This window comes from Schistocerca americana, chromosome X, assembly GCF_021461395.2.
Source record: "Schistocerca americana isolate TAMUIC-IGC-003095 chromosome X, iqSchAmer2.1, whole genome shotgun sequence".
NCBI classification, from domain to species: domain Eukaryota; kingdom Metazoa; phylum Arthropoda; class Insecta; order Orthoptera; family Acrididae; genus Schistocerca; species Schistocerca americana.
Window position 1 is genome coordinate 941626818 of NC_060130.1, and position 22726 is coordinate 941649543.

The 22726-nt window shown below is 40.1% G+C and overlaps 1 protein-coding gene across 2 annotated transcripts in view; it reads left to right on the forward strand.

The window, feature by feature from the left end:
* Positions 1–22726, forward strand: part of LOC124556655 (carnosine N-methyltransferase) — a 191714-nt gene that overhangs the window by 123032 nt on the left and 45956 nt on the right. For both annotated transcript variants that reach the window (XM_047130624.1, XM_047130623.1), the window contains exon 7: positions 532–640. In XM_047130624.1, coding sequence (XP_046986580.1) covers positions 532–640 — 109 coding nt within the window. The remainder of the gene's footprint in view (positions 1–531; positions 641–22726) is intronic.

A 22726-nucleotide genomic window follows, 5' to 3' on the forward strand; every position in this document is an offset into this window, starting at 1 on the left:
AATTTCCGTTGTGCAGCCATAATTGTGTCGATCACCTTTTCATGTGAATTACCTGATTACAAATGACAACTCTGCCAATGCACTGCCCTTTTATACCTTGTTTATGCAATAGTGCCACCATCTGTACATGTGCATATCTTTATCCCTTGACTTTTGTCACCTCAATGTATTTTAACCCTTTTAGTGCCAAATACGATCTGATCGTGATCCAGATTTTCGGCAAAAAATGCCAGTAACGAACTGATCGTGATGCCTTTCTCATTCATTTTTTCCGCGCTTGAAGGCAAAGTTGTTAGTATTTCCTAGCGAATGAGAAAGGCATCACGATCAGATCGTTACTGGCATTTTTCGCCGAAAATCTGGATCACGATCAGATCGTATTTGGCACTAAAAGGGTTAACATCATTTGCCTCAGAGAAACACTACAGTATATTTCTGACAGGTTTGTTAGAATTTTTGTTACTATAAAATCATGCAGCATCTTTGTTATCCCGAGGAAATAATTTTAATTTTGTGAAATCATTTTTTCAGATTTATCATGAAAATGCTTACTGGGACTGTGTAGCAACTTGTTTCTTTATTGACTGCTCAAGTAATGTTGTAGATTGCATAGAGAAGATATACAGCATTCTCAAACCAGGTAACCAGTGCTATAATCAATATTTATATCCTTATCTGTTTCACTGCTGATGATGTGTCAAACTAAATATTGTGTGACATATATAATTTATGCCTTGAGTATGGAAAGAATCTCCATTATTATACTGAAACATTTTGTGAGAGGCAGTATTGAACCATATGTTGTACAGTATACTACTACTATGAATTGTATCAATAACAATCTCATGAGATTTACCTCAAATTTTCTGAATTTATAAATAATTAATCAGTCTAATTGTGACAAAACATATAGGTCGTTGTTAATATTTATTATTGCCTGTAGAAACACGTAAGTGGAAAATACTAGTCATAGCTCTGGGACTGTACATGCTTTCTTCAGGGAGGTAAGAGGAATCAATTAGGGAACGTTGGAGAAAAAAGGGGTGATGGCTGGGGGGGGGGGGGGGGGGGTCACTCAGACCCTAAGTGGCGAGGGGCCCATCTGTTATGTGTTATGAACACTGGGAAGGCAAAGGTGAAGAATAAGGCCTCAGAGAGAATAAGAGGCCAAAGGCAGTACATTGCTAAACACTGCCCCAGCTTCAGTTCAGAGATAATAGAAAAGAAGTGACGATGAATTAAAAGAGGAAGAGAGATTAAAAGTGGAGATAATAATGTAGTTAAAGAATGGAAAAGAGAGAGAGGTAGTGGTAGACAGGTAGGGGAAAAAGGGATAACTAACAATATGGAGAGAGGGAAAGTGAAAATAACAATAATTGAGTAAATAAGTAAGTAAATAATTGAATAAGTCATTAAATTAACCTCATAGAAAAGGGGAGGTTATGCTAATGGAAGTTAAGTCCAGAAATGTGGTAGGAAGAGAGGATATGTGAGGGAGCAAGTTGTCATCTCTGAACTTTGGGAAAACAAATTCTCCTTGAAGGATTCATATGGCCTGTGTGGTATATCAGGTATAGCATGCTCAGCAAGTGGGTAGTGATTGTCCCCAAGGTGAACAGTTCTCTGTATTCAACCAGTTTGCTGACACTGTGATTCTTTTAAAAATGTGGTGCTGTGAATACGTGTAAACAACATGGTGCCCTGTCTTTAATGTTGCAGAATCTGCTAGTGGTGGCACCAATGTGTAAATGGTAGTGGATGAGATCATGGAGCAAGAGTTATAGTGGAATGATTGAGGGCAGAACCATCAGAGTATAGTGATAAGAACAACCAAATCAAAACAATCGATTCAGTCAGTTGTCGGAAAACGACTTAACTCTTTCAGTTGTACCTTTACGTATTGAATTATTCATTCATTGTATTGAGTGAAACCAGTCTATGAGAGCTACCAAATGGAAACATTAAAATCAGTCAGTTGTAGCTTTATGAATCAGTGGGATATTTATTCGTTCATTTCTTTTGCATGAAACAAGTCTCAGGGAGCAACGGAATGAAAACAGTCAACACAGTCCAGAGACATTTTGTGTGCTACTGACTGAGTTATTCATTCTTTCCTTTTAAAATGAAAGCAGTCTCTAGTTATCCTGTTAGTTGAAGCTTTTATTCATTTGTTCATTCAATAGAAAGCACTGTTTAGTGGTTTAGCTGACCGAGTTATCCAGTTATTCTTCTGAGTGAAACCAGTCTGTAGTACTTTCATTAGGTGAAGTAAAGCAGTGGTATACAATACAAACCAGGGTGCACATACCCCTAGGTTTCGCAAAACAAGCAATAAACACATTTGTTTCATTATGTACTTCTTTTCACTGTTCAAAACTTGTTTGCCTAACACATAACTAGTAAAGCTTCGTTGGGTGTACAATACTGAGCAAGCATAGAAGTTCTCTTAGGGGCACGTGAATAAGAAAGGAACATTGTCACATTTTTGCGACTATTAGCACTATGTTTTTCTTTAAAGAGATGATGATCATAAATAAAATTAAAATTTGAGATAGCGCCTGTGTCACTCATGCTTCACGTTAGCGTCCTGCAGCTGGCAGGGGCAGGCTTGCAGCTGGCGCAAGGAGGTGGGGTGGTGGCCAGATGCCCTAGCATGGGTCCTGGCAGTGTTACGCTGACTCCGGCTACCATGCCAGCTTCTCATGCTGGCTGTGACCCTGGCAGACACAGGAGGAAGTTATGACGGCAGCATCACATGCCTACCCCAATGACCCCACAGAGAAAGTTGAGTAAGTATGTTAGTAAATATCACCCAAACCTAGAGACAGAGTGAAAACATTCATATAACGGCCGCAGCCGACAGAGACTTGAGTCTGTCAGTTCTCTCGCATGGAATGAAACCACTCAGACCTGGTCAGTTAGTGAAAACATTCATATAACAGCCACAGCTGGTAGAGATTTGTTTCAGTAAGTTGTCTCACATTGAGTGAAACCACTCAAAGCTATTGACTGAGTGAAGACATTCATGTTGCAAACATGGTGGCAGAGACTTGTTTCATGTTAAAAACATTCAGTTGTCCCATCACTGTTGGAGTAGTGATAATAGTGTAGGAATGTTCGACAGTTTCGCAAGGATATGGCAGAGGTTAGGGATGCGATGGTAGGTGACAGTTGGTGAGAGTATCGGGGAAAGTCACTCTCATTTCAGTCATTTTAGTCATGGTATAGTAATATATTGAGGCACTTTAGACCTGGGTGGTACAGGGTGGCAAGAGGATTGCTACTATTTTGAAGTAAGGTCTTGTTAGTTGGAGTGGGAGACTTCTCAGTAGATTTATTTGGAGACACCGTTGGTAGCAGGGAGAAGAGCATGAGAGAATTCAGTGAGGCAAGGTTACTTCAACTTAAGGTTAGCAGAATCTTTTTCCTCTACTCGGCTTCTCTATTGACAGTATATTGAAGATAAATATTATTTTTCACTGTACAACATGGTGCTCCAGTTCTCTGAGTCTCTGGTTTATCTTTGCTGAAAACAGGCTGCAGAATCAACCCTGTGACTTAAGCTAATAAACAGTGAATAGTCTCACCAAATTTCATGTAGGAATTAAACTACTGCTTGTAAATGATGTACATGTTTGTATATATGCATAAGCTGCATCAATGTTAACAATAAGTTTTCTTGAAGCATCACTTGCCTTGGACTCCTTACATCTGTTAATGGCATACATTTTTGTGTGCGTATAATACTGTTCTTTTCTTACACATAAATACATTCTCCAATATCAGTTGTAATGTTGGCTGTATAAATCAGTAATTGACACATAATGTTCAGTGAATAGAAATAACAGAATATTCAGTCTCAGTTTATGTACAGACTCACTGAACTATTGTGACTGTTAAATATGATGTATGTATTAAGTTGTTGGCTCCAGTTTGAATATAATGCTGTACCTTTATTACATAAACATAAATTGAATTATAAAAAAAATAATGTTAAATTTTACAGAGTAAACGAAATGAACAAAAATTTCACAACAAGAGTACACATGGTCATTTCACACTGACCACCATTACTTTGGCACACTTAACTTTTTCATACACGTATATAAACTAAACATATTGTGAAAACAGATTTTCATAAAAAATTGGAAGATAATAACATGTTGCCATACTTCCATTTATTTGATTGCATAGATGAGTAAGTAACATCCATGGTGAGTATTTAATATGCACCCAGGTCTACTGCAGACTTCACTTCAATAACAAACTATGATTGCAGCTGTGAATGATTGCTGTTAGTACCTCATACACTAGTGTGTTCCAGAACAGTCCAATATTCACTTTTGTCTTTAATTTTCTTGAATGACAATTTGCCCTTGATGAATATTTTCTTATATATGGACAGTCCCTTTGAGTGACTGAAGTTAAAGGCATTCATCAGCTGCCTCAAAGCTACACTCCTGGAAATTGAAATAAGAACACCGTGAATTCATTGTCCCAGGAAGGGGAAACTTTATTGACACATTCCTGGGGTCAGATACATCACATGATCACACTGACAGAACCACAGGCACATAGACACAGGCAACAGAGCATGCACAATGTCGGCACTAGTACAGTGTATATCCACCTTTCGCAGCAATGCAGGCTGCTATGCTTCCATTCTGCCATGCCATTTCCACCTGGCGCCTCAGTTGGACCAGCATTCGTGCTGGACGTGCAGACCGCGTGAGACGACGCTTCATCCAGTCCCAAACATGCTCAATGGGGGACAGATCCGGAGATCTTGCTGGCCAGGGTAGTTGACTTATACCTTCTAGAGCACGTTGGGTGGCACGGGATAGATGCGGACATGCATTGTCCTGTTGGAACAGCAAGTTCCCTTGCCGGTCTAGGAATGGTAGAACGATGGGTTCGATGACGGTTTGGATGTACCGTGCACTATTCAGTGTCCCCTTGACGATCACCAGTGGTGTACGGCCAGTGTAGGAGATCGCTCCCCACACCATGATGCCGGGTGTTGGCCCTGTGTGCCTCGGTTGTATGCAGTCCTGATTGTGGCGCTCACCTGCACGGCGCCAAACACGCATACGACCATCATTGGCACCAAGGCAGAAGCGACTCTCACCGCTGAAGACGACACGTCTCCATTCGTCCCTCCATTCACGCCTGTCGCGACGCCCCTGGAGGCGGGCTGCACGATGTTGGGGCGTGAGCGGAAGACGGCCTAACGGTGTGCGGGACCGTAGCCCAGCTTCATGGAGACGGTTGCGAATGGTCCTCGCCGATACCCCAGGAGCGACAGTGTCCCTAATTTGCTGGGAAGTGGCGGTGTGGTCCCCTACGGCACTGTGTAGGATCCTACGGTCGTGGTGTGCATCCGTGCGTCGCTGCGGTCCGGTCCCAGGTCGACGGGCACGTGCACCTTCCGCCGACCACTGGCGACAACATCGATGTACTGTGGAGACCTCACGCCCCACGTGTTGAGCAATTCGGCGGTACGTCCACCCGGCCTCCCGCATGCCCACTATACGCCCTCGCTCAAAGTCCGTCAACTGCACATACGGTTCACGTCCACGCTGTCGTGGCATGCTACCAGTGTTAAAGACTGCGATGGAGCTCCATATGCCACGGCAAACTGGCTGACACTGACGGCGGCGGTGCACAAATGCTGCGCAGCTAGCGCCGTTCGGCGGCCAACACCGCGGTTCCTGGTGTGTCCGCTGTGCCGTGTGTGTGATCATTGCTTGTACAGCCCTCTCGCAGTGTCCGGAGCAAGTATGGTGGGTCTGACACACCGGTGTCAATGTGTTCTTTTTTCCATTTCCAGGAGTGTATTTGAAAATGGTAATGTTTAAAGTGACCGAAAGCTGAAATGTGTACACATTTATTTTTCAATTCCTAAATAACACAATGTACCACCAACACATCTATCTCTCATTCACTCATGTCCACTCAGGACATTCATTCTTATGCTGACTTCATCATGCTGGGATAGTTAAAATCTGCCATTCTTTATGCACTCTGTACAGAGTGAACACTTCCTTTCCATCCATCCTACAGACCAAAAACTGGTCTGAAACTCATGTTGACCCTTGCTTCATCTAGTTCACAATTATGTCTGGTCATGATCCTCCTCTGTTACCACTCTACTGCATCTTAATAAACTTCCAGGAATTTGACACATCCCTCCATTAGCCCCTTCTCAATAACACAGATAAAAAGGGCACCCTCAAAACAGATCCTAGCCTACCCATCATGCTTGTAGACAGATGTCACTTTCTAGATGAAGCACTAACAGTATATGTCAGAAAGTCTTTTAAGTATTTCTGCAAGGTCCCAATACCAGAAGTCCAGTGTGACCTGCAATAGCTGATAAACTCCCTAGTTGCAGGCAAGAATGTGTCTCATTCTCTACCCTTTCCAACTCTTCACACCCACATAATTTGTGCTTACAGCACCAGCAACCACACTTTCCCTGCAACCAAATGTGTTTTCCCATCAAAATGCTTTCTGCTCCAGTCAAGAAATGGCTATGACTGATCACTTATGGCCTGCCTTGTTCGTGCATTAGAAGTGCTCACCTATTCCTCTGTCACCTATATACAATTTGTAGCCGTATTACTACCAAGCTACCTGTTTGATACTGTTAACATCGTCTTCGTTCTCATCAATATCTCCTGCTCCCATGTACCATTGCCGTCAAACACTAAATTTCTCAACATCTTGCAGATTCTGCACATACCACCTTCTTCCTCATGCAAATGACAGACCGTACCCTCATCTGCTATTATTACTTTTTTGGAGGGTATATGCAGAGTGTTTCATGAAGAATAGTAAATATTTTAGGAGCTGGTGTTATAGACTAATTTGAACAATTGGCATGCTAGTACCTTAGTTGCTGTGGGCTTATTTAAACATTGTCATTTTTGTATTGAAGTTCTAGTTGAGAAGTTGGGCTTGAGTTTATGTAATTTAATTTTTCAACTGTGATTGTAATTGTTGACCAATTCTAGTATATCGTTTAAGCATGTTGCATACATTTAAAAATATTGAGTATTCCAGTATGCAGTGTTATTTGTGTATGTGTTTTTTTAATGGAAATAGTGTTGCTGCTTGTAGAGAATGTGGTAGATGATTTCCTAACCACAGAGTATAGACTCAGCAGTGCCTAATTGCATTTTCACTAAATTCTGTGAGACTGGTGCAGTGCCCAACAGTCATATGGATGTGCAAATAAACAGAGTCTACATGAAATAGAAGACATTATTCAGTTGATAGAACATAGTCCTTTGATAAGCATACACAGAATTTCTGCACATATTGGTGTTTCACATACAAGAATATGGTTGACGTTATGCATGCATGGCATCTGTCCTTACCATTTACAGGAGATTGAACACCTTTGAGGAGGAGATGAAGGTAGCCAACTGGAATTTTTCACTGAAACATTGGCTAAATGAAAATCACTTAGTAATCCCGTTAATGCTGTTTTCTGATGAGGGTATTCTAACCTATGTCATTGTCAGTAATACTTGTAACTCACATTGGTGGTCCCACAAAACCCACGTACCTTTGTGGAGGCACATGTTGAAGAATGCTTCTCTGCAAATGTGTGGTATGGTATGATAGAAAATCAGTTGATTGAGGCTGTTGTATTAGCACACCATCTTTGAAAACGAGCTTCGAGCATTATTGGATAAAGTTCTTTCTTCTAAAAGGATGGGTATGTTTATCTAGCATGATGCTGCTCCTCCCCACACTAGTTGTCATGTGACACATCATCTAAACCTAATACTCCTCAGAAGACAATTGGCAGAAATGGTCACACAAGAGATGAATCAATCATTCAGATTATGAATAATGCTGACCTTATAAAAGAACATCAGGATGACCTCAGAAGAGCTACAAATGGTTTTGTCAAGAGAATTCGAAAGTGCACTGAGGTCGGAGGTGAAATTTATGAAAATCAACTTTGTACTTAATCGCTTCTATGAGTATTTGTTTCTATTACATTATAACAGCTGTATCTTTTTAAGAAGTAAAAAAATGGAAACATTTGAAATGGAATATTTTATCCAAATTAGTCAGCACTGCTACCTCTGAAAATATTTACTGCTTTTCCTGAAACACGCTGTATACTGACAAATCAGCTGCACAGTAACGGCCACTCACACAGCATCCTCATACATCAACCTGTTTGAAGCTGGTCTGAAATTCTAAACACATTCTCCTGTTCAGACTCGTATATGCATGCACCATTTTCGTTCTTCCACAATATCAATGCGTACCACATCATTGATTGCATATGATAAAGACTATTACCTGAAAATATAGTGTTTATCTCCCCTTGGAATCCGATAAAGTACTTCCTTGTTTGAAGAGATAAGAATAGACTGAGAAGACAACCTAATGAAATATGGAGAGGTTACATCAAATGCTGCACAGGAAGAACCACAGTTGCTTTCAGCTGAAGTAACATCTAAAGAAGGCATTTATCCAACAGTGCATGTCAGATAGTTCATGATTATAATGATGATATTTCATTATCTCTAAGTGCAACTTAGTATCGCTTATGTGCTTCACTGCATGTCATTGCACATTATGAAATACTGTATTAAAAACTTACATTATAATTCTTATGGAAATAAATTCATTCACTGCCTCTTTATTATTCCTGACATTGTATGACATAAATGTTCGGAAATGTATTTTGCATTAAAGGCCCATATCTTGCTGCCATAAGTCAAAACTGGTAATACACACTGAATGTAAACTTAGTATTTCAGACAAACCAGAAACTTAGTTTTGAAAATGTCCATTTGGGCTCCCCTGTTTATTCTTTTGCTATCTATTGAGTCACTGCCTTCAACTACCATTGAAACGGATACTCATTTAGTGGTTCTGTGACTTGTTCATTTGTACAATTTTGTGTTAATATGTTCATTAGATATCATTTTTCTCTTATTGTGAATGGTTCTCAAGTCTGCTTTAAAACTTGCTGTATGAAATGTGAGGACATATCAAATATGAATTGGAATTTTAATCTGACAGCTGTGGTAGTGGGCAGAAATGGGTATCACCTTGACAGGAAGGTGGTTGGGATGACTGGAATAGCATTGTGATGCTGCAGTTGGATGGACATGACTGCTCGAGTTAGTGTGCGAAAGAAGTACACAAGTCAGTTGCACAGTGCATAAACATCAAGTTTCTGATGAAAGAAGGTACCAGACCTATGGAAATTTCAAGGAGGCTTTGTGCACAGTTTTGAGAAGAGACCCTTTTCAAGATTGAAGTGTATAAATGGCATAAAACATTTGGGGCAGGATGGGTAGCTGTGGAAAATGTACCCCACTAAAGATGACCATGGACAAGTTTCACACCAGACAACATTCGTGTTGTACAGGGCCTTATTGCCGAAGATTGGTACATAAAGCTTTGTGAAATTGCTACAGCAGTAGGAATGATCTATGGAAGTGGTCAACCCATCATCACAGATAATGATTTTTCTGCACAACGATGCAAGTCCGCACTCTGCTGCTTTAATGAGGGAAAAATTGCAGGAAATTCATTGGGCAGCTCTGGAACATCCTCCTTACAGAACAGATTCATCCCCTTGTGACTACCACATATTTGGACCACTGAAAGAAGAACTTGGAGGACCTTGGTTTGATGACAATGCAGTGGTAGAAGAGTTCATGCACAAGTGGCTGTACACATGCCCCTCTTCTTTCTTTGAGGATGGCATCAAAAAGTTTCCAGTTCAGGAGATTAAGTAGAAAACAAGGGGAGTGTACTTTTGTTTTGTTTAAAAAAAAAATTCCAGTTCATATTTGATTTCCTCGTGTACTTCCATTCATTGTTGGTTATTTGTGCTAGAAGCAAATACTACTATAACATAAACAGTACAATGTCATCAGCAAAATGACGGTAATTCAGATGAGATCAGTTAACTCTATTTATTCCCCACCAATTTAGGGATCATGATAGAAAGGGAGAGGGGGGTCAGGATTGGTGAAGGTAGATGGAATTAATTTGGAACTAACAACTCTTTTTAATGACTCTTTAGAGTGGGATAGCTTCGATACGGTGATCCTTGAGTGGAAAGCCACTGGACGATAGATTTCTAAAACAAGTATTAACATTAAGTAAGAAACGGATATTGGTACTTAGACCATTCAATAGGATTGCTTATATCGTGATTCCAGATACTGACTTGTTTTACTCAAATAAAAAAAAGGTTAGCATTACTGATTGGCGGCACTAAGCCACTTAGAAGGTTCTCAACAAAGCTAGCAAGATTTCTTTAATTATATCATGGTGCTAACCACATATATATATATTTTAAAAAGAGCATAGTAATAACAACATGCACCAACATCTTGACCTCAAGCCAATGGATATAGCTTCAGATTTGCAGAGTGGCCACCTGCTGTATTATCTTCAACCTAAGATAACCAGCAGTCATTAGTGCACGTGACTAGATAATAAGTATCCACTACAATGGTTGTACAATGCCAGATAGTAGCTCCTTTAAAATTTATTATCTAACAGGGCAAAATCTGTGGACTACAAAGATGCACACCAGCCCCTTCAGGAAGTCATAGGAAGTTTAAAGACTATTTACTTGTGACAAATAAAATTTTTTTGCACCAAAATTGCATGTACACGGACACTAGTCTTTGGGAATTAATGAACTAAAATTTAAATCTCAAGTTTAGCAAGTTTTTCAAAATGATCTGGGATCAAATCCTTTTAAAATAATAAGACACATGACCAATACTGAGCCAAGACAAATTACAACACACATTTTTAGATAAAAACTGTAAATAACTTAAACTCCGGGCACTAGCCCTCCACTAAATTATCCTCAAAGCAGCCCAAATCTATGACACAATGTAGTTATTCAAACTCTGGCACCATCCAATTTGAACTACAGGTTAATAGGCCAGTTTTCCTTAAGCACGTAACAAGAGTAAAGGTAATTTCAGTTTGAAATCAACAACCACATTGAGCAGCACAGCTGTTGGTTCCCTTAAAATTCAACACTTAAATTGATGCTTTGAGTTTTTTTTTTATTAAAAAGAGTGAGCTTTCAATTGCAGCTGAAGAATCCAATTAAGCAACATGACAACTGTTTGTTCCTTTTAAAAATTTAACCACTTACGTTTGAGCTTTACATACTTGTCACCCAAGACAACAACCCACAACTTTATTATTGGAAATTGATGAAACAAGAATACATGCTCAATTACTGTACCACGAGCTGACAGCCACTTTTTCAGCACTCAAGAATCAAAATTGTATTACCCATTTTGTTGCAGACAGTTTGCCAGCGTGTTTGGCTGTCAGCATAGAAATCAGCCATTGGTAAGCACAATCCATCAGCTGATACTGTTAACAAACACCACTCTAAGGCTGTTTCATTGCTTATATGTAAACCTTCCTTCTTCTACAACAGGTAACAGAAAGGAACATTAATCCACACTGGATCATAAAAGAGAACCTGCCACACGAGCAAACAAAATTTTCGACAAGCAGTTGATGTGGTGGATCGAAATAGAGCACAGTAACAACTCAAAAACTCGTGGTGCACTCCCTGTTGAACACAGGCACCTCAGTGGCCTGCTTTTGCCACTCTCCAGTACATCAAAACAGTTGCTGAGTACCGACTGCCAAGACGTGGCTGCGTCCACCACACGTGATTCCATAAAACCTCCTTACAGGGCATGTCGCCTCTTGACAGCCCACAGCTCACTCCAAGCACACAGTCAGAGGGCTTTTTCTATGCTTGGAATGAGTAAGACCTCTGACTTTAGCCACCCCGATACAGCTACACGGCCAACTGACAGGTCCTGTCAATACGCACGTATCAGATCTGAAGGTGTCCTCAGGGCCTGCTGAAAATAGTTTTAGTGATATGGAATCTCTTTGCCTGCCCTCTCTTTCATTTCTTAATTTCTCAATATCTGGTCTGAGAAGGGGAGGGGGGGGGGGGGTTATCTTAGCTGCATATATGGCATACGATTAGCCACACTTATCTCCTAGGTGAGCATCTTGGGTACAGGTTTAGCGAACCTGGGGTGACAATGCCAGAAACTGGGAAATGCTGCCTGTCCTTTGTAACTGTAAATTCTGGGCATGCTTCACCAAGCCCCATCCTGTGTGGCAGTGGAACATTGTGTGTTGCAGGTGTAGGTGACCTCAGTTTTAATACTTTGTCAGTGTGGTGAGTGGGTGTTGAGGAGAAACAGTTGTTAACAGATAACGTTGGGTGCACTTACAACTCCTCAGTTCTATAATGCTTACTTGGCGAAGTGGACAGTTGGGGGGCTCTGTCTGGGTGGACTGTTAGTTCCCTAGCTACTTGTGGGACCAAGATGGCACCTTCAAACTCTTATCTTTGGACTGATGGTGGGATGGATGTACTGCTGATGGGTATTGAACTCAACTCAACTCAACTCAATAAGTCACAGGTCCTTCAAAACAAAAGCAAACATCATGTATGAGTAAAAGAGCAAGAACTGCTGGTCACTGTGTACAGTATTTTTAATCATTGCAAGAAAACATACAGCTTTGACTACGTTTCACTGTTTGAAATCCAAAAGAATTGGAAGGCATTGCTGGCACTTCAATAATTGATAAAATGTTCAAGGAATAGGACATCACTGGTAGGAACACTCACTTTCTAGGAAGATAAATGCCTATGAGAATACACCATTAAAATGGAGTTGCACTAAATGCTGTGCTATTGTACCCTGCAGAGACATAATGGATATACTGAAAGAGGAACTGAACAATAAGAGGACACAAGATAGTGCAATTAATGTACAAAATATAATGACAATAGAAGATGGCAAACTAGCAAAAACAGTTGCATTTATTCTTACATTTAGTGAAATGACACTCACAGAGCATATAAGGGTAGGATACATTTATCTAAATGTGAGGCATTACATACCCAGTCTGAAATACTGTTGTAAATGCCAGTATTTTGACCACACCACTTAAATGTGTAAGGGAGAGACAGCTTGCAGCAAATATGTCAAGGCTGCCCACATTGGTGTCATTTGTTCATCTTCTTGCTCTAGGGCCACCTTGTCTGGACTAGAGATTGCACTGTATACCTTGAAGAAAGAAAGATGGAATAACTGCAGATAACAAGGCAGAACACGTACAGTGAAGCAAGAAGATCTGTGAAGCTATGTGACTCCCTACATTCACTGCCTCATTTGTTGCAGGTATTAAAAACCAAGCCAGAAAGCCAATTCCTCAACACAAACTAAAGTAATTAGTGCCAGCACAAATACCTGTATCTGTAAATGCAATTGCAAAAGCACGCTTACTTCAAAATATTCTGCTCCCTTCAGACAAGAAGAAAAAGCCACAGGCACTTAGAATATAGAACTTTCGACACCACAGCAGGCAGACTTGAGAAAACAGTCAAGCATGGCTAGTGCCATGAAACTTCCACAACTCCTCCATAAGAAAAAAACAAAAAGGTGAGCTTAAAAGGCAAATGACAGCAGATTGTGAACAGTCAAATTGTGCAGATCTAGTTCTGTCTTGAAAGATCTAGTGCTTCTGCTTCAGAGACTGTGGACTCTGAGACATACCCGAGGGAACTGTCTGGACCCTCAACTGAAGCCCCAATAGTTGCATAACCTCCCACCTTAGCAGAAAAAGTAACCTGACTGATAAAATGGCTCCTTTATTCCAGTGGAACGTCAGTGATTTCAGGTCTCCTGTGGAGGGACTGAAACTTTGAGCACAGGAAGAGTATTGTGTTTGTGTCTACAAGGGACATATTTTAAGGACTTTGATACTTCTATGATAAGTGGATATTGGCTCCACAGAAAGGTTGACCTTAGTTGGGATACATCTAGTGGAGGAGTGGCAACCTTTAAAGATAACATTTGTCATTCCTCAACTGTCCCCTTTATCAACAAGTTACAAGCAGTTACTGCTACAATTTACTTGAAACATAAGGTTACTATATGTTCCCTCTAGCTGCCTCATCATCAACCAGTAGATCAGGGGGGTTCTCACCATCCTCATCCTTCCCAACCATTCCTTAGATGTATGTATGTCTGTGTGTGTGTGTGTGTGTGTGTGTGTGTGTGTGTGTGTGTGTGTTTGTGTTTGTGTTGGGGTGGGTAGATAGGTGGGCGGAAGTTAAAACACAGTGTGCTATAGGACTCCCGGACTGCCTGCCTCTTGAGTAGAGTGTTGAGAGCCTCCTGTTGGCAGGAGATCATTGTCTTCTAAAATATGAAACAGATTTCAGCACTGCTACAAGGTCATTCTTTGCCATCAGTCTTTCAGTATGCTCTCTGGCTTTCACACTCGCAGCACATGGGGATAAGTGATTGCTGAATTGCATTTGAGTGATGGCTTCCCAATCAGGAATCACCTGTGACAGAGCAGTGCTCAAAAGAAAGCCAACATGATGGTTTTCCAGTAAGGTGAAATGAACACTGTACAGCCAACTCACCTCGTTTGAACACAGTGACAGTATCTGGTGGTGGATGTATCATATAACAGAGATGATCCAGCATGCTGCAGAAGTATCCAATCCACACTCTTTGGACCAGCTATGAGGGAAGGTTCTTCCCTAGTGGAATGACAAATGCCACTCTATTGTGACAGACAAATTGGTGGGTCAGTGTACTTTCAAATACTGACCAACAGCGGAGAGTTTTGAAACCTTTCAGGTAATGAGGGCCAACAGTTCCCAAACACTATAAACTGCTTTGCCAACAGTCCAGTTGCATGGGAATCCATTAGAGTGATTTCAAAGACAGGCAGAAGATGCCTAGTCAGGACCCAGATTTCTAAAGCCACAGAATTCTCACTAAAAGGTGTGGAAATTCAGTTCTGTTAATGACAAAGCTGCCCATTGTCCATTATAAGCTGGATTTGGCACTGTTTGTGCCTTGTAACATGTCATATGAATGTGATAGGGTCCATTTCAGTATGTTGCAACAACTCACAGTGAGGACAAAGAAGTCCTCCTTGCCCTTTCTAGCTTCGTCTGCCCAACTGACAATTTTCCAACTTGTGGAGAGAATCCATTTTAATCCCCCTCTAGAAGGTCTGCACATGACCAAGTAGCTATCATAGTGTTATTCTCACCAGCCACATGGGAAAGACCTCAGAACAGATGGAAACTGCTGCCTTGTGTGGAGTTAAAACTCTGGACAGTTCCTTAGTCACAGTGAGTGTGGTTTCAGGAGATACTGATTGATTTTTGATAATCTGGCTGTGCTGGAAGCAGATGTATGCAAGCTTTTGTGTTCAGGAATCACCTAACACACATTTTTTTTTTCCAAACTGAAAAAGTTAATATCAGGTTGCGGCCTACTTCATTGTTAATCTGGACATATGAATGTGCACTTTAAGTGAAATTATGCATTTTACTATGGTTTACGAGATTCTGATGCTCTTGGAGGATTATCTGATGTCTTGTTTCTTTTATGACATAATGTAAGATCTCTTAATGGTTTAAACATACGAACATACAAGCTTCGTATGTCATTGTAGCTGTGCACGCGCAGTAGTGACTGGTTTCTGGCAGTCAATGGCATCTGCTGAAAAGAACTTGTTTCTAATAGCTCGAGGGAAAATATTGTGAATGGTGGTTTGAGAAGCGTCACTTTCAATGTATATTTTCTTTTACACAAGATGAATTATGTTGCATATGAGAAAGTGCAATGAATTTCTTAAATCACGGAGTGTTTGACTCTCATTTAAAACTTAACACTTTGAGTACCAGCCACTTAGAAGAATTTTGAGCCCAGAAGACCAGACATTTATTTCATTTTTACTGGCACATTCGTGTGATGTATCTTAAAGGTAACACATGTAAAAAAAGACCAATTTATCCGTGAAAGCATAGCTTTTCTGGTGGCTTATTGATCTTCGAGATCAGTATTATAAGTGAAAGCATAGCTTTTCTTGTAGCCATACTTGTACATTAATTTAAACCATTAGCTTTTCTACTTGTGTGTTCGCGCTGCTTAACAGTGATGTTGCTGTTGACTGACTATCTGTTTTCATTGACTGGTGAGATCACGTGACATGAGTTAAGATTGTCTTACAAAAGCACATCGTAATCTCGATTTCAACGTTTCAGAAACTAATGTGTTGTATTTGGTGGAATTCGAATGTATACTTTTGTAACATGAAAATATGCAGTGTACTTGTTGCTGCACATCAGCTATCTTTCCTTTTTTTCTGCTCGCAATTGTTTACTAATGTACTGGGAAGTTCAAGGCGGTGCATAAAACTTTAACCCTTCAAAGGATTGTTAAGTTTTACAGTTTCGAGGGAAAGTATACTGTCATTTAACAGGGAAAAAGTGTATTTTCATCCAGGAGAAAGTGTATTTTTAACTAAGAAATCCAGTAAAAATCTGGGAATTTTTTCCTTGTCCATGTATATACCCTGAACTACGATCGAGGCCAAAAACAAAATAACACTGACAATTACCAAAATAGCAGAGGTATCACATCTTTCCCAGCTGCACATTACGCAGCATGAGGTTGAACAAATACCATTATTTTGCTCATAACATACAAGTGGGAGTGCAATGGAATAACTGAAATCAAAATTCTCTTGTTCTTCTGTGGACGGTGTGATATTTTAATAAACTATTATTAGAGGAGCAAGCAGAAGAGAATAAAATTTAATTTTCACATACATGTGTCTTTTTTTCAATGTGAGGGTGGAGTAACTCTAAACAAGTTACCCATTAAACATTTCACTGTCCAGCTGCAGAAAGTTGATGTAATCATCAGATCCTGAATGTAACAGTTCCATTAACAGGTTTTCATGTGTATATTTCTCTCTCATTTTAAACCTTTCCCTGGACCAGTGTCTTGTTTTCTTCTTCTTTAAACACAGTGCTATAGTAAATGTTAGAAGAACTTTACCAGCATTTATAGCCATTCGCACTAGTACCAAAACAGAGCATATACGAAAAGCATTTGCATCAAATGTGGATTTGAGAAACTTCTTTGTTTTATTGCTATTTGTCTTTTAATGGATCAAGTTAAAAAATGCTCATGCTCTCTACAGGTCATTTACAGGGTGAAAAATGGCACTTGCAGAGTTTCACCTGTCTCTTGTTAGGGGAAAATATAGAAATATATGTGACAAAATGGAGATGTCACATATTTTTATATAGTTTCCCCTAACAAGAGACAGGTGAAACTCTGCAAGTGCCATTTTTCACCCTGTAAATGACCCGTAGAGAGCACGAGCATTGAAAATGTGCATATCCAGAACATGAAAAAGATATTTCTTGTACCGTTTCACAGTCTTATGCACTAATCGTATTGAGCGCAGTAGCGTGTCACATTGGTCAACTGCACCCATACTTGAACTGTGATCTACAATACATTGGGGTTTCTTGATCTTTTTTTGCCGCTATTTCTGTCTGCTTTTTTCTGTTTCAACCATTTTGTTGTGTTACACATGGTCAACATCCACACTTCTCTTTTGTCACACCACTTGAAGGCAAGCATCTTGTCAGTTGACTTAAATTCAGCTTTTCTTCATTTTGATTGCACACGCAGTTTTGGAATGTTGTGCATATTCTTATGAATAGTGCCACATGCAGTTGTTCCGTGATTGTGAAGCCAGAGAAGCAGGTAGAAATACCTGTTGTTGACATACAGAGTACATCCCTGTTCCAAATATGGTCTCATAAGTATTGCCACTATGTTGCCACTTTTCCCTAAATTGTGGAACCCAGTTTCTTTTGTTGCACTTGTATGTATAATTAAATCCACAACATACCCAGTCTGACAGTCACACTGTACAAATGGCTTTATTCTGAATATACTTCACTTCAGTGGCATAATTCTTTTAAAACATAAATGACCCTTGAACAACAAAAGACTTTCATCAATGCAAAGCTTCTGATGTAGACAAAATGCACTGTGGAATGTCATATGAACTTCATCAACAATATTCCTAATTTTAAACAAACAGTCACCTCCAGTACTCGTAGAGTTGTTACTAAAGTGTAGCTTCCTCAAAAGTGAAATAATCACTCTCAGGACATAATTTCGCTGAAAACTGGAGAATTTAAAAAGTATACCTTTGGACCAATAATAACTTATTTGCAACTTTTTAACTTGAGCCATTAAAAGACAAATAGCAATAAAACAAAGAAGTTTCTCAAATCCAGTATCTTTCCACTTTGACAGTCAAGAATGCTGCACAGATTCTTGAGTATTTCCATGGTGTACACACAAAATCAATTTCTTTTGCCTGCTGTAAACTACAACAGGTCTTCCGACAGAAATATAAAAATGGCAGAATGCTTGGGTCATTAACCAGTTTACATTTTTGTTCTGAAGCCGAGTCATCATACACATGCTTTAATGGCTGGAAATCAGTTTGTTTTTGTTATACCTGATCTTATGTGCATGTGGGATCTCAGTTGTTTGGCAGGAGCATGGAGCACAGTGCACTGTTAACATAAATACAGACAGTTATCTTTTATTCTAAGTACTGGTACCACTAAGAAAAGAATGAACACATATCTTTCTGGTAGCAGTTGAATGTACAAGTTCCTTGTTAAGACAGATACACAAGTTCTGAATTATCCAGTCAGGACAATGAATGCTAATTATAAACTCCATAAGCTCTGACCAACAAGTACATGAGAACACTGAATAGAAAATACAAGGACAAGTCACAAGTGAGCATGAGAAAAGCCGTTCTCATAATTTAAATACATCCACCGCTGGGCCTCGGAGAGGGAAGGTCCCTTGTAGATTGTTGGCGCCGGTGTAACGGCATCAAAGCAGCACCCGTTGGCCATGGTGGTGATTGTGGGAAGCGCAACAGTGACTAGCACTGTGCATATTTCTAAGTGCAGTTGACAAGTGGTGGTAGGTACTGCAGTTTCCAATCAAAAGGTCACTAATGTGTGCTCTTTTCCAAACTGCTTTGCTATCGCTTTCTGACTTTTCAAATTCTGAATAACTGTTGACTGCACCTCCGGAAGAAGCAACAAATTGTTGTGTTGTACCAGCTGATGTACAGGGCTGAGGACTTCAATTTCGTGATTCTGTTGAAGAATCATCACTGCTAACAACATCAGAGAATTAAAGGTCACTGTCGCTTCTAGTGAATATCTCCAGAATGTGTCTATCTGTTCAACCATGGTGATGTGTCATTTATCTCACAGAACTGAAGATTGCAAAGTTGAAACTGACAGGTGCTCTACCACTTGCCCGCGAAAGGCAAAGGTCCCAAGTTCGAGTCTCAGTCCAGCACGCAGTTTTAATCTACCAGGAAGTTTCATATCAATGCACACTCCACTGCAGAGTGAAAATCTCATTCTGGAAACATCCCCCATTCTGTGGCTAAGCCATGTATCCACAATATCCTTTCTTTCAGGAGTGCTAGTTCTGCAAGCTTCGCAGGAGAGATTCTGTAAAGTTTGGAAGGTAGGAGATGAGGTACTGGTGGAAGTAAAGCTGTGAGGATGGGCCGTGAGTCATGCTTGGGTAGCTCAGTTGGTAGAGCACTTACCCGCGAAAGGCAAAGGTCCCGAGTTCAAATCTCGGTCTGGCACACAGTTTTAACCTGCCAGGAAGTTTCATATCAATGCACACTCCGCTGCAGAGTGAAAATCTCATTCTGGAATCAAAGGGTTAATCAGGCTCTCTGTAGCAAAGTAAAGTTGCAGAATTAGCTGGGTGTGTCCCATGACTTAAAGCCATTACCTGAGTTAAGTGCATTAGTCCAGTATTCTTTCACCTGGACCAGAACACCAATATCCCAAGGACTCACACATATCATTAGGGACTCCGTGAACACTACCCACAGCACGTTAGCCTCCCAGGGCCTGAAGAGTTTGGTGAGACACATCAACAGTGATAAACCTCAATACAGTTGTGCTCCCAGCAGTGTTGGCCCTGAACTGAATGCTCTTGATCTCAAATTGTGGAACAGTGCTATCATGCCATATGCAGATCACTTGCCAGCAGAACTGTCAACTCTTCAGTCAGTTATCATCACTTGTCAGTCTGTCTGTCTTTGTGTCACCTGTAATACATTTTGGCCAGAGAGTAGCAGGGTAATTGACATCCTGTCTTTAGTGCAGGTGTTTGAGCAGCCCCAGCTATGTTTGTTTCTCGTACAGTGATCCATCAAGGCTGTTTCTGTATGGATGATAACAGGTGTACAGTGTGGACATATGTAATAAATTGTATAGTGTTTCACATACAATGACAAAAAAAGTGCTCCAAAGAAAACAGCTCATTGATTTACTAATCCATATCTAATTCTTATCTGTTCCTGTGAAGTATAGTTTCAAAATCCTTATCTGTTGGTTCCAAGTAGGGCATCTGATTTTTAACTTTGCACAAGTGTCAGTTATGCACATGCTTATGGATGGGAGGAGGAAAATGTTTTTGGTTATTTTGTGTGCATGCTCATGTCTTCTCACACTAAAGTGAAACAAGTGGTAACAGCTTGAAGTTCACTACAATTTCTTTTGCAAACATTCTAGATTTACATGTAGATGGTATATGTAGTTTCTAGATTATAACTTGTGAGCAGCACATAGATTTAAAACAACAATACTTTTGCACATCCCTTGGCATTAGGCAAATACAAAAGAAATCCTTAAATTTTCTAACACAGGAAAGAAATAGCTCTTTTGTAGTTTATGGTATTTATAGTTTACTGCCTCAAAATAGCCACAGCCTTGTTTTAATGATTTTTGCTTTGTGTTATAGCTTCTTTTACTAATTTATTGTTCATATTTATAAGTGGTATGTAATGTAAGCTTTGTCTGTTAGCTTTCTGTCAAAAGAACTCTTTCTACATATATGGGGTGATTTTGCTAAATGGGGACAAACTAAAGGAAACAATCCCTGAGAGGATAAGGAGCAGAAAATGTCATATGGACATATGGCTGGAAACACATTTGAAGGGAAGTACACCCACTTGAAGGTGGAGATAAAGACCTCTGACAATGTAGGTTTCAGTGATTGATAGCAGACATGAGAACACACTAGTTAAGTGTGAATGCTCTGTCTGTACTAGTGTTCTAGCTCCACATTCAAGAGGTCAGTGAGTGGAGCACCAACATGTACTATCCACATAATGTTTTGTACAACCAAAGGCACTTCTTCAGCAGGGGAACCAGGGTCACCTGCAGTAAATGCAGATACATCTCACCTGTGAGGGATTGTAGAAGGATGACCAGACCCATGAGGCAGTTACCAATAATCACCACCCACACATTGACGCTGAATCATTACTGATGGTTCACTGCCATCATTCTGTGGGGATTCCCTGTAGCCCACTGATGGGTGTTTTGAAAGTTGATGATGCTGCACTGTAGTATCCCATTGTGGGGGATGTACGCACAAGCAGAGAAAGGTGCCTAGGTAGCCAAGCTTCATTACTAACAGTGAAAGTACACAATAACAGTAGCAACTGGAACAGCTTCTGAGTAAGGACGACGTAAATATTGTCCTGATCTAATGCAGGTTTGTCCCAGACATGATAACAGTTCTCTAATTTTCAAGCTTTGTATACTGTCGAGAAACACTGCCCTAGGCAGAGTTTGTATATGCGAGGAATACTAGGAAGCTGTCTAGTATCTCCTTGTAAAGGTAGCCTCATCTGTGAATAGGATGGATAACAGAAATCCCAGCACCACAGTGGCCCATACAACAAACCATTGGGAAAATCGTCACCATGGAGGCAAGTCTGTAGGTAATAAGGCCTCTGCACTCGTCTGGCTTATCCCAGGCTGGTGGGCCACCTGCCTGGTTTTGGTACGTGGCTCATTGTCAAAAATCTTTTATCTCCACCTTAAAGTGGGTTACTTCCCATGGAATTCATTTACACCAATATTTCCGTCTAACCTTTTGTGCTCCTTGCCCTTTCAGAGACCATTTCCTGCAGTTTGTTCCCATTTAGCAAATTACCCTGTATGTGGTATGTGTTGCTCACAAATATTTATAAATTGAGTGTTTAGTTAGTAATTACATAAATATATCACTGATTCTGTGTTCAGTCAGTGGAAAGGCCACATATACATCTCAAATTGGTCTGACACTTGTTTTGAGTAAAAGTGGCATATATTTTGTGTAGCCCCGTAAATAGGAAGAGTAATAGCTGAGTCAGTGATCAATGACCATTTCCAGTGCAGGGATCCAGAGAATATTTTCTAGTTATATCATTCAAAAAGTAGTGTAACATAACACCTGGAAATATTTTCTGTGCTCTCTTTCCTATTTGTGTTAAGCAGTTTTGAATGCAAAGGTGAACAGGCTACTTATGTGACAGTTCCAAGCCATCTGACTATTGTTTTAATCATCTTTCTAAGTCCAGAAAAGCTGAGAGGATTGATTTTTAAATGCATACATTGGTAATAGTCACCAGAACATACTTTCATTTCTCCCTTATCCCCATAAAGCTACTGTGTCATCTACATCACTATCGTAATGAATTATCGTAAATTATTTTTGATGTCTTGTCTGCAGCTTCTTGCATGTTTGACCTAAATTAATGTTAGGGTATATTTTTCATAATCTTTGTTCCAGTCTAGCTAGCCTGTTTTAACTTTTCTGTTTTATTTCTGAATAAGGCAACACTAAATCCAAATCATTTACAGGAATAGTCATAAAGTTTTAATTGTAAACTTGAAAAAATGAAGCTACAACCACGAAACTTGGTGATTGTATTA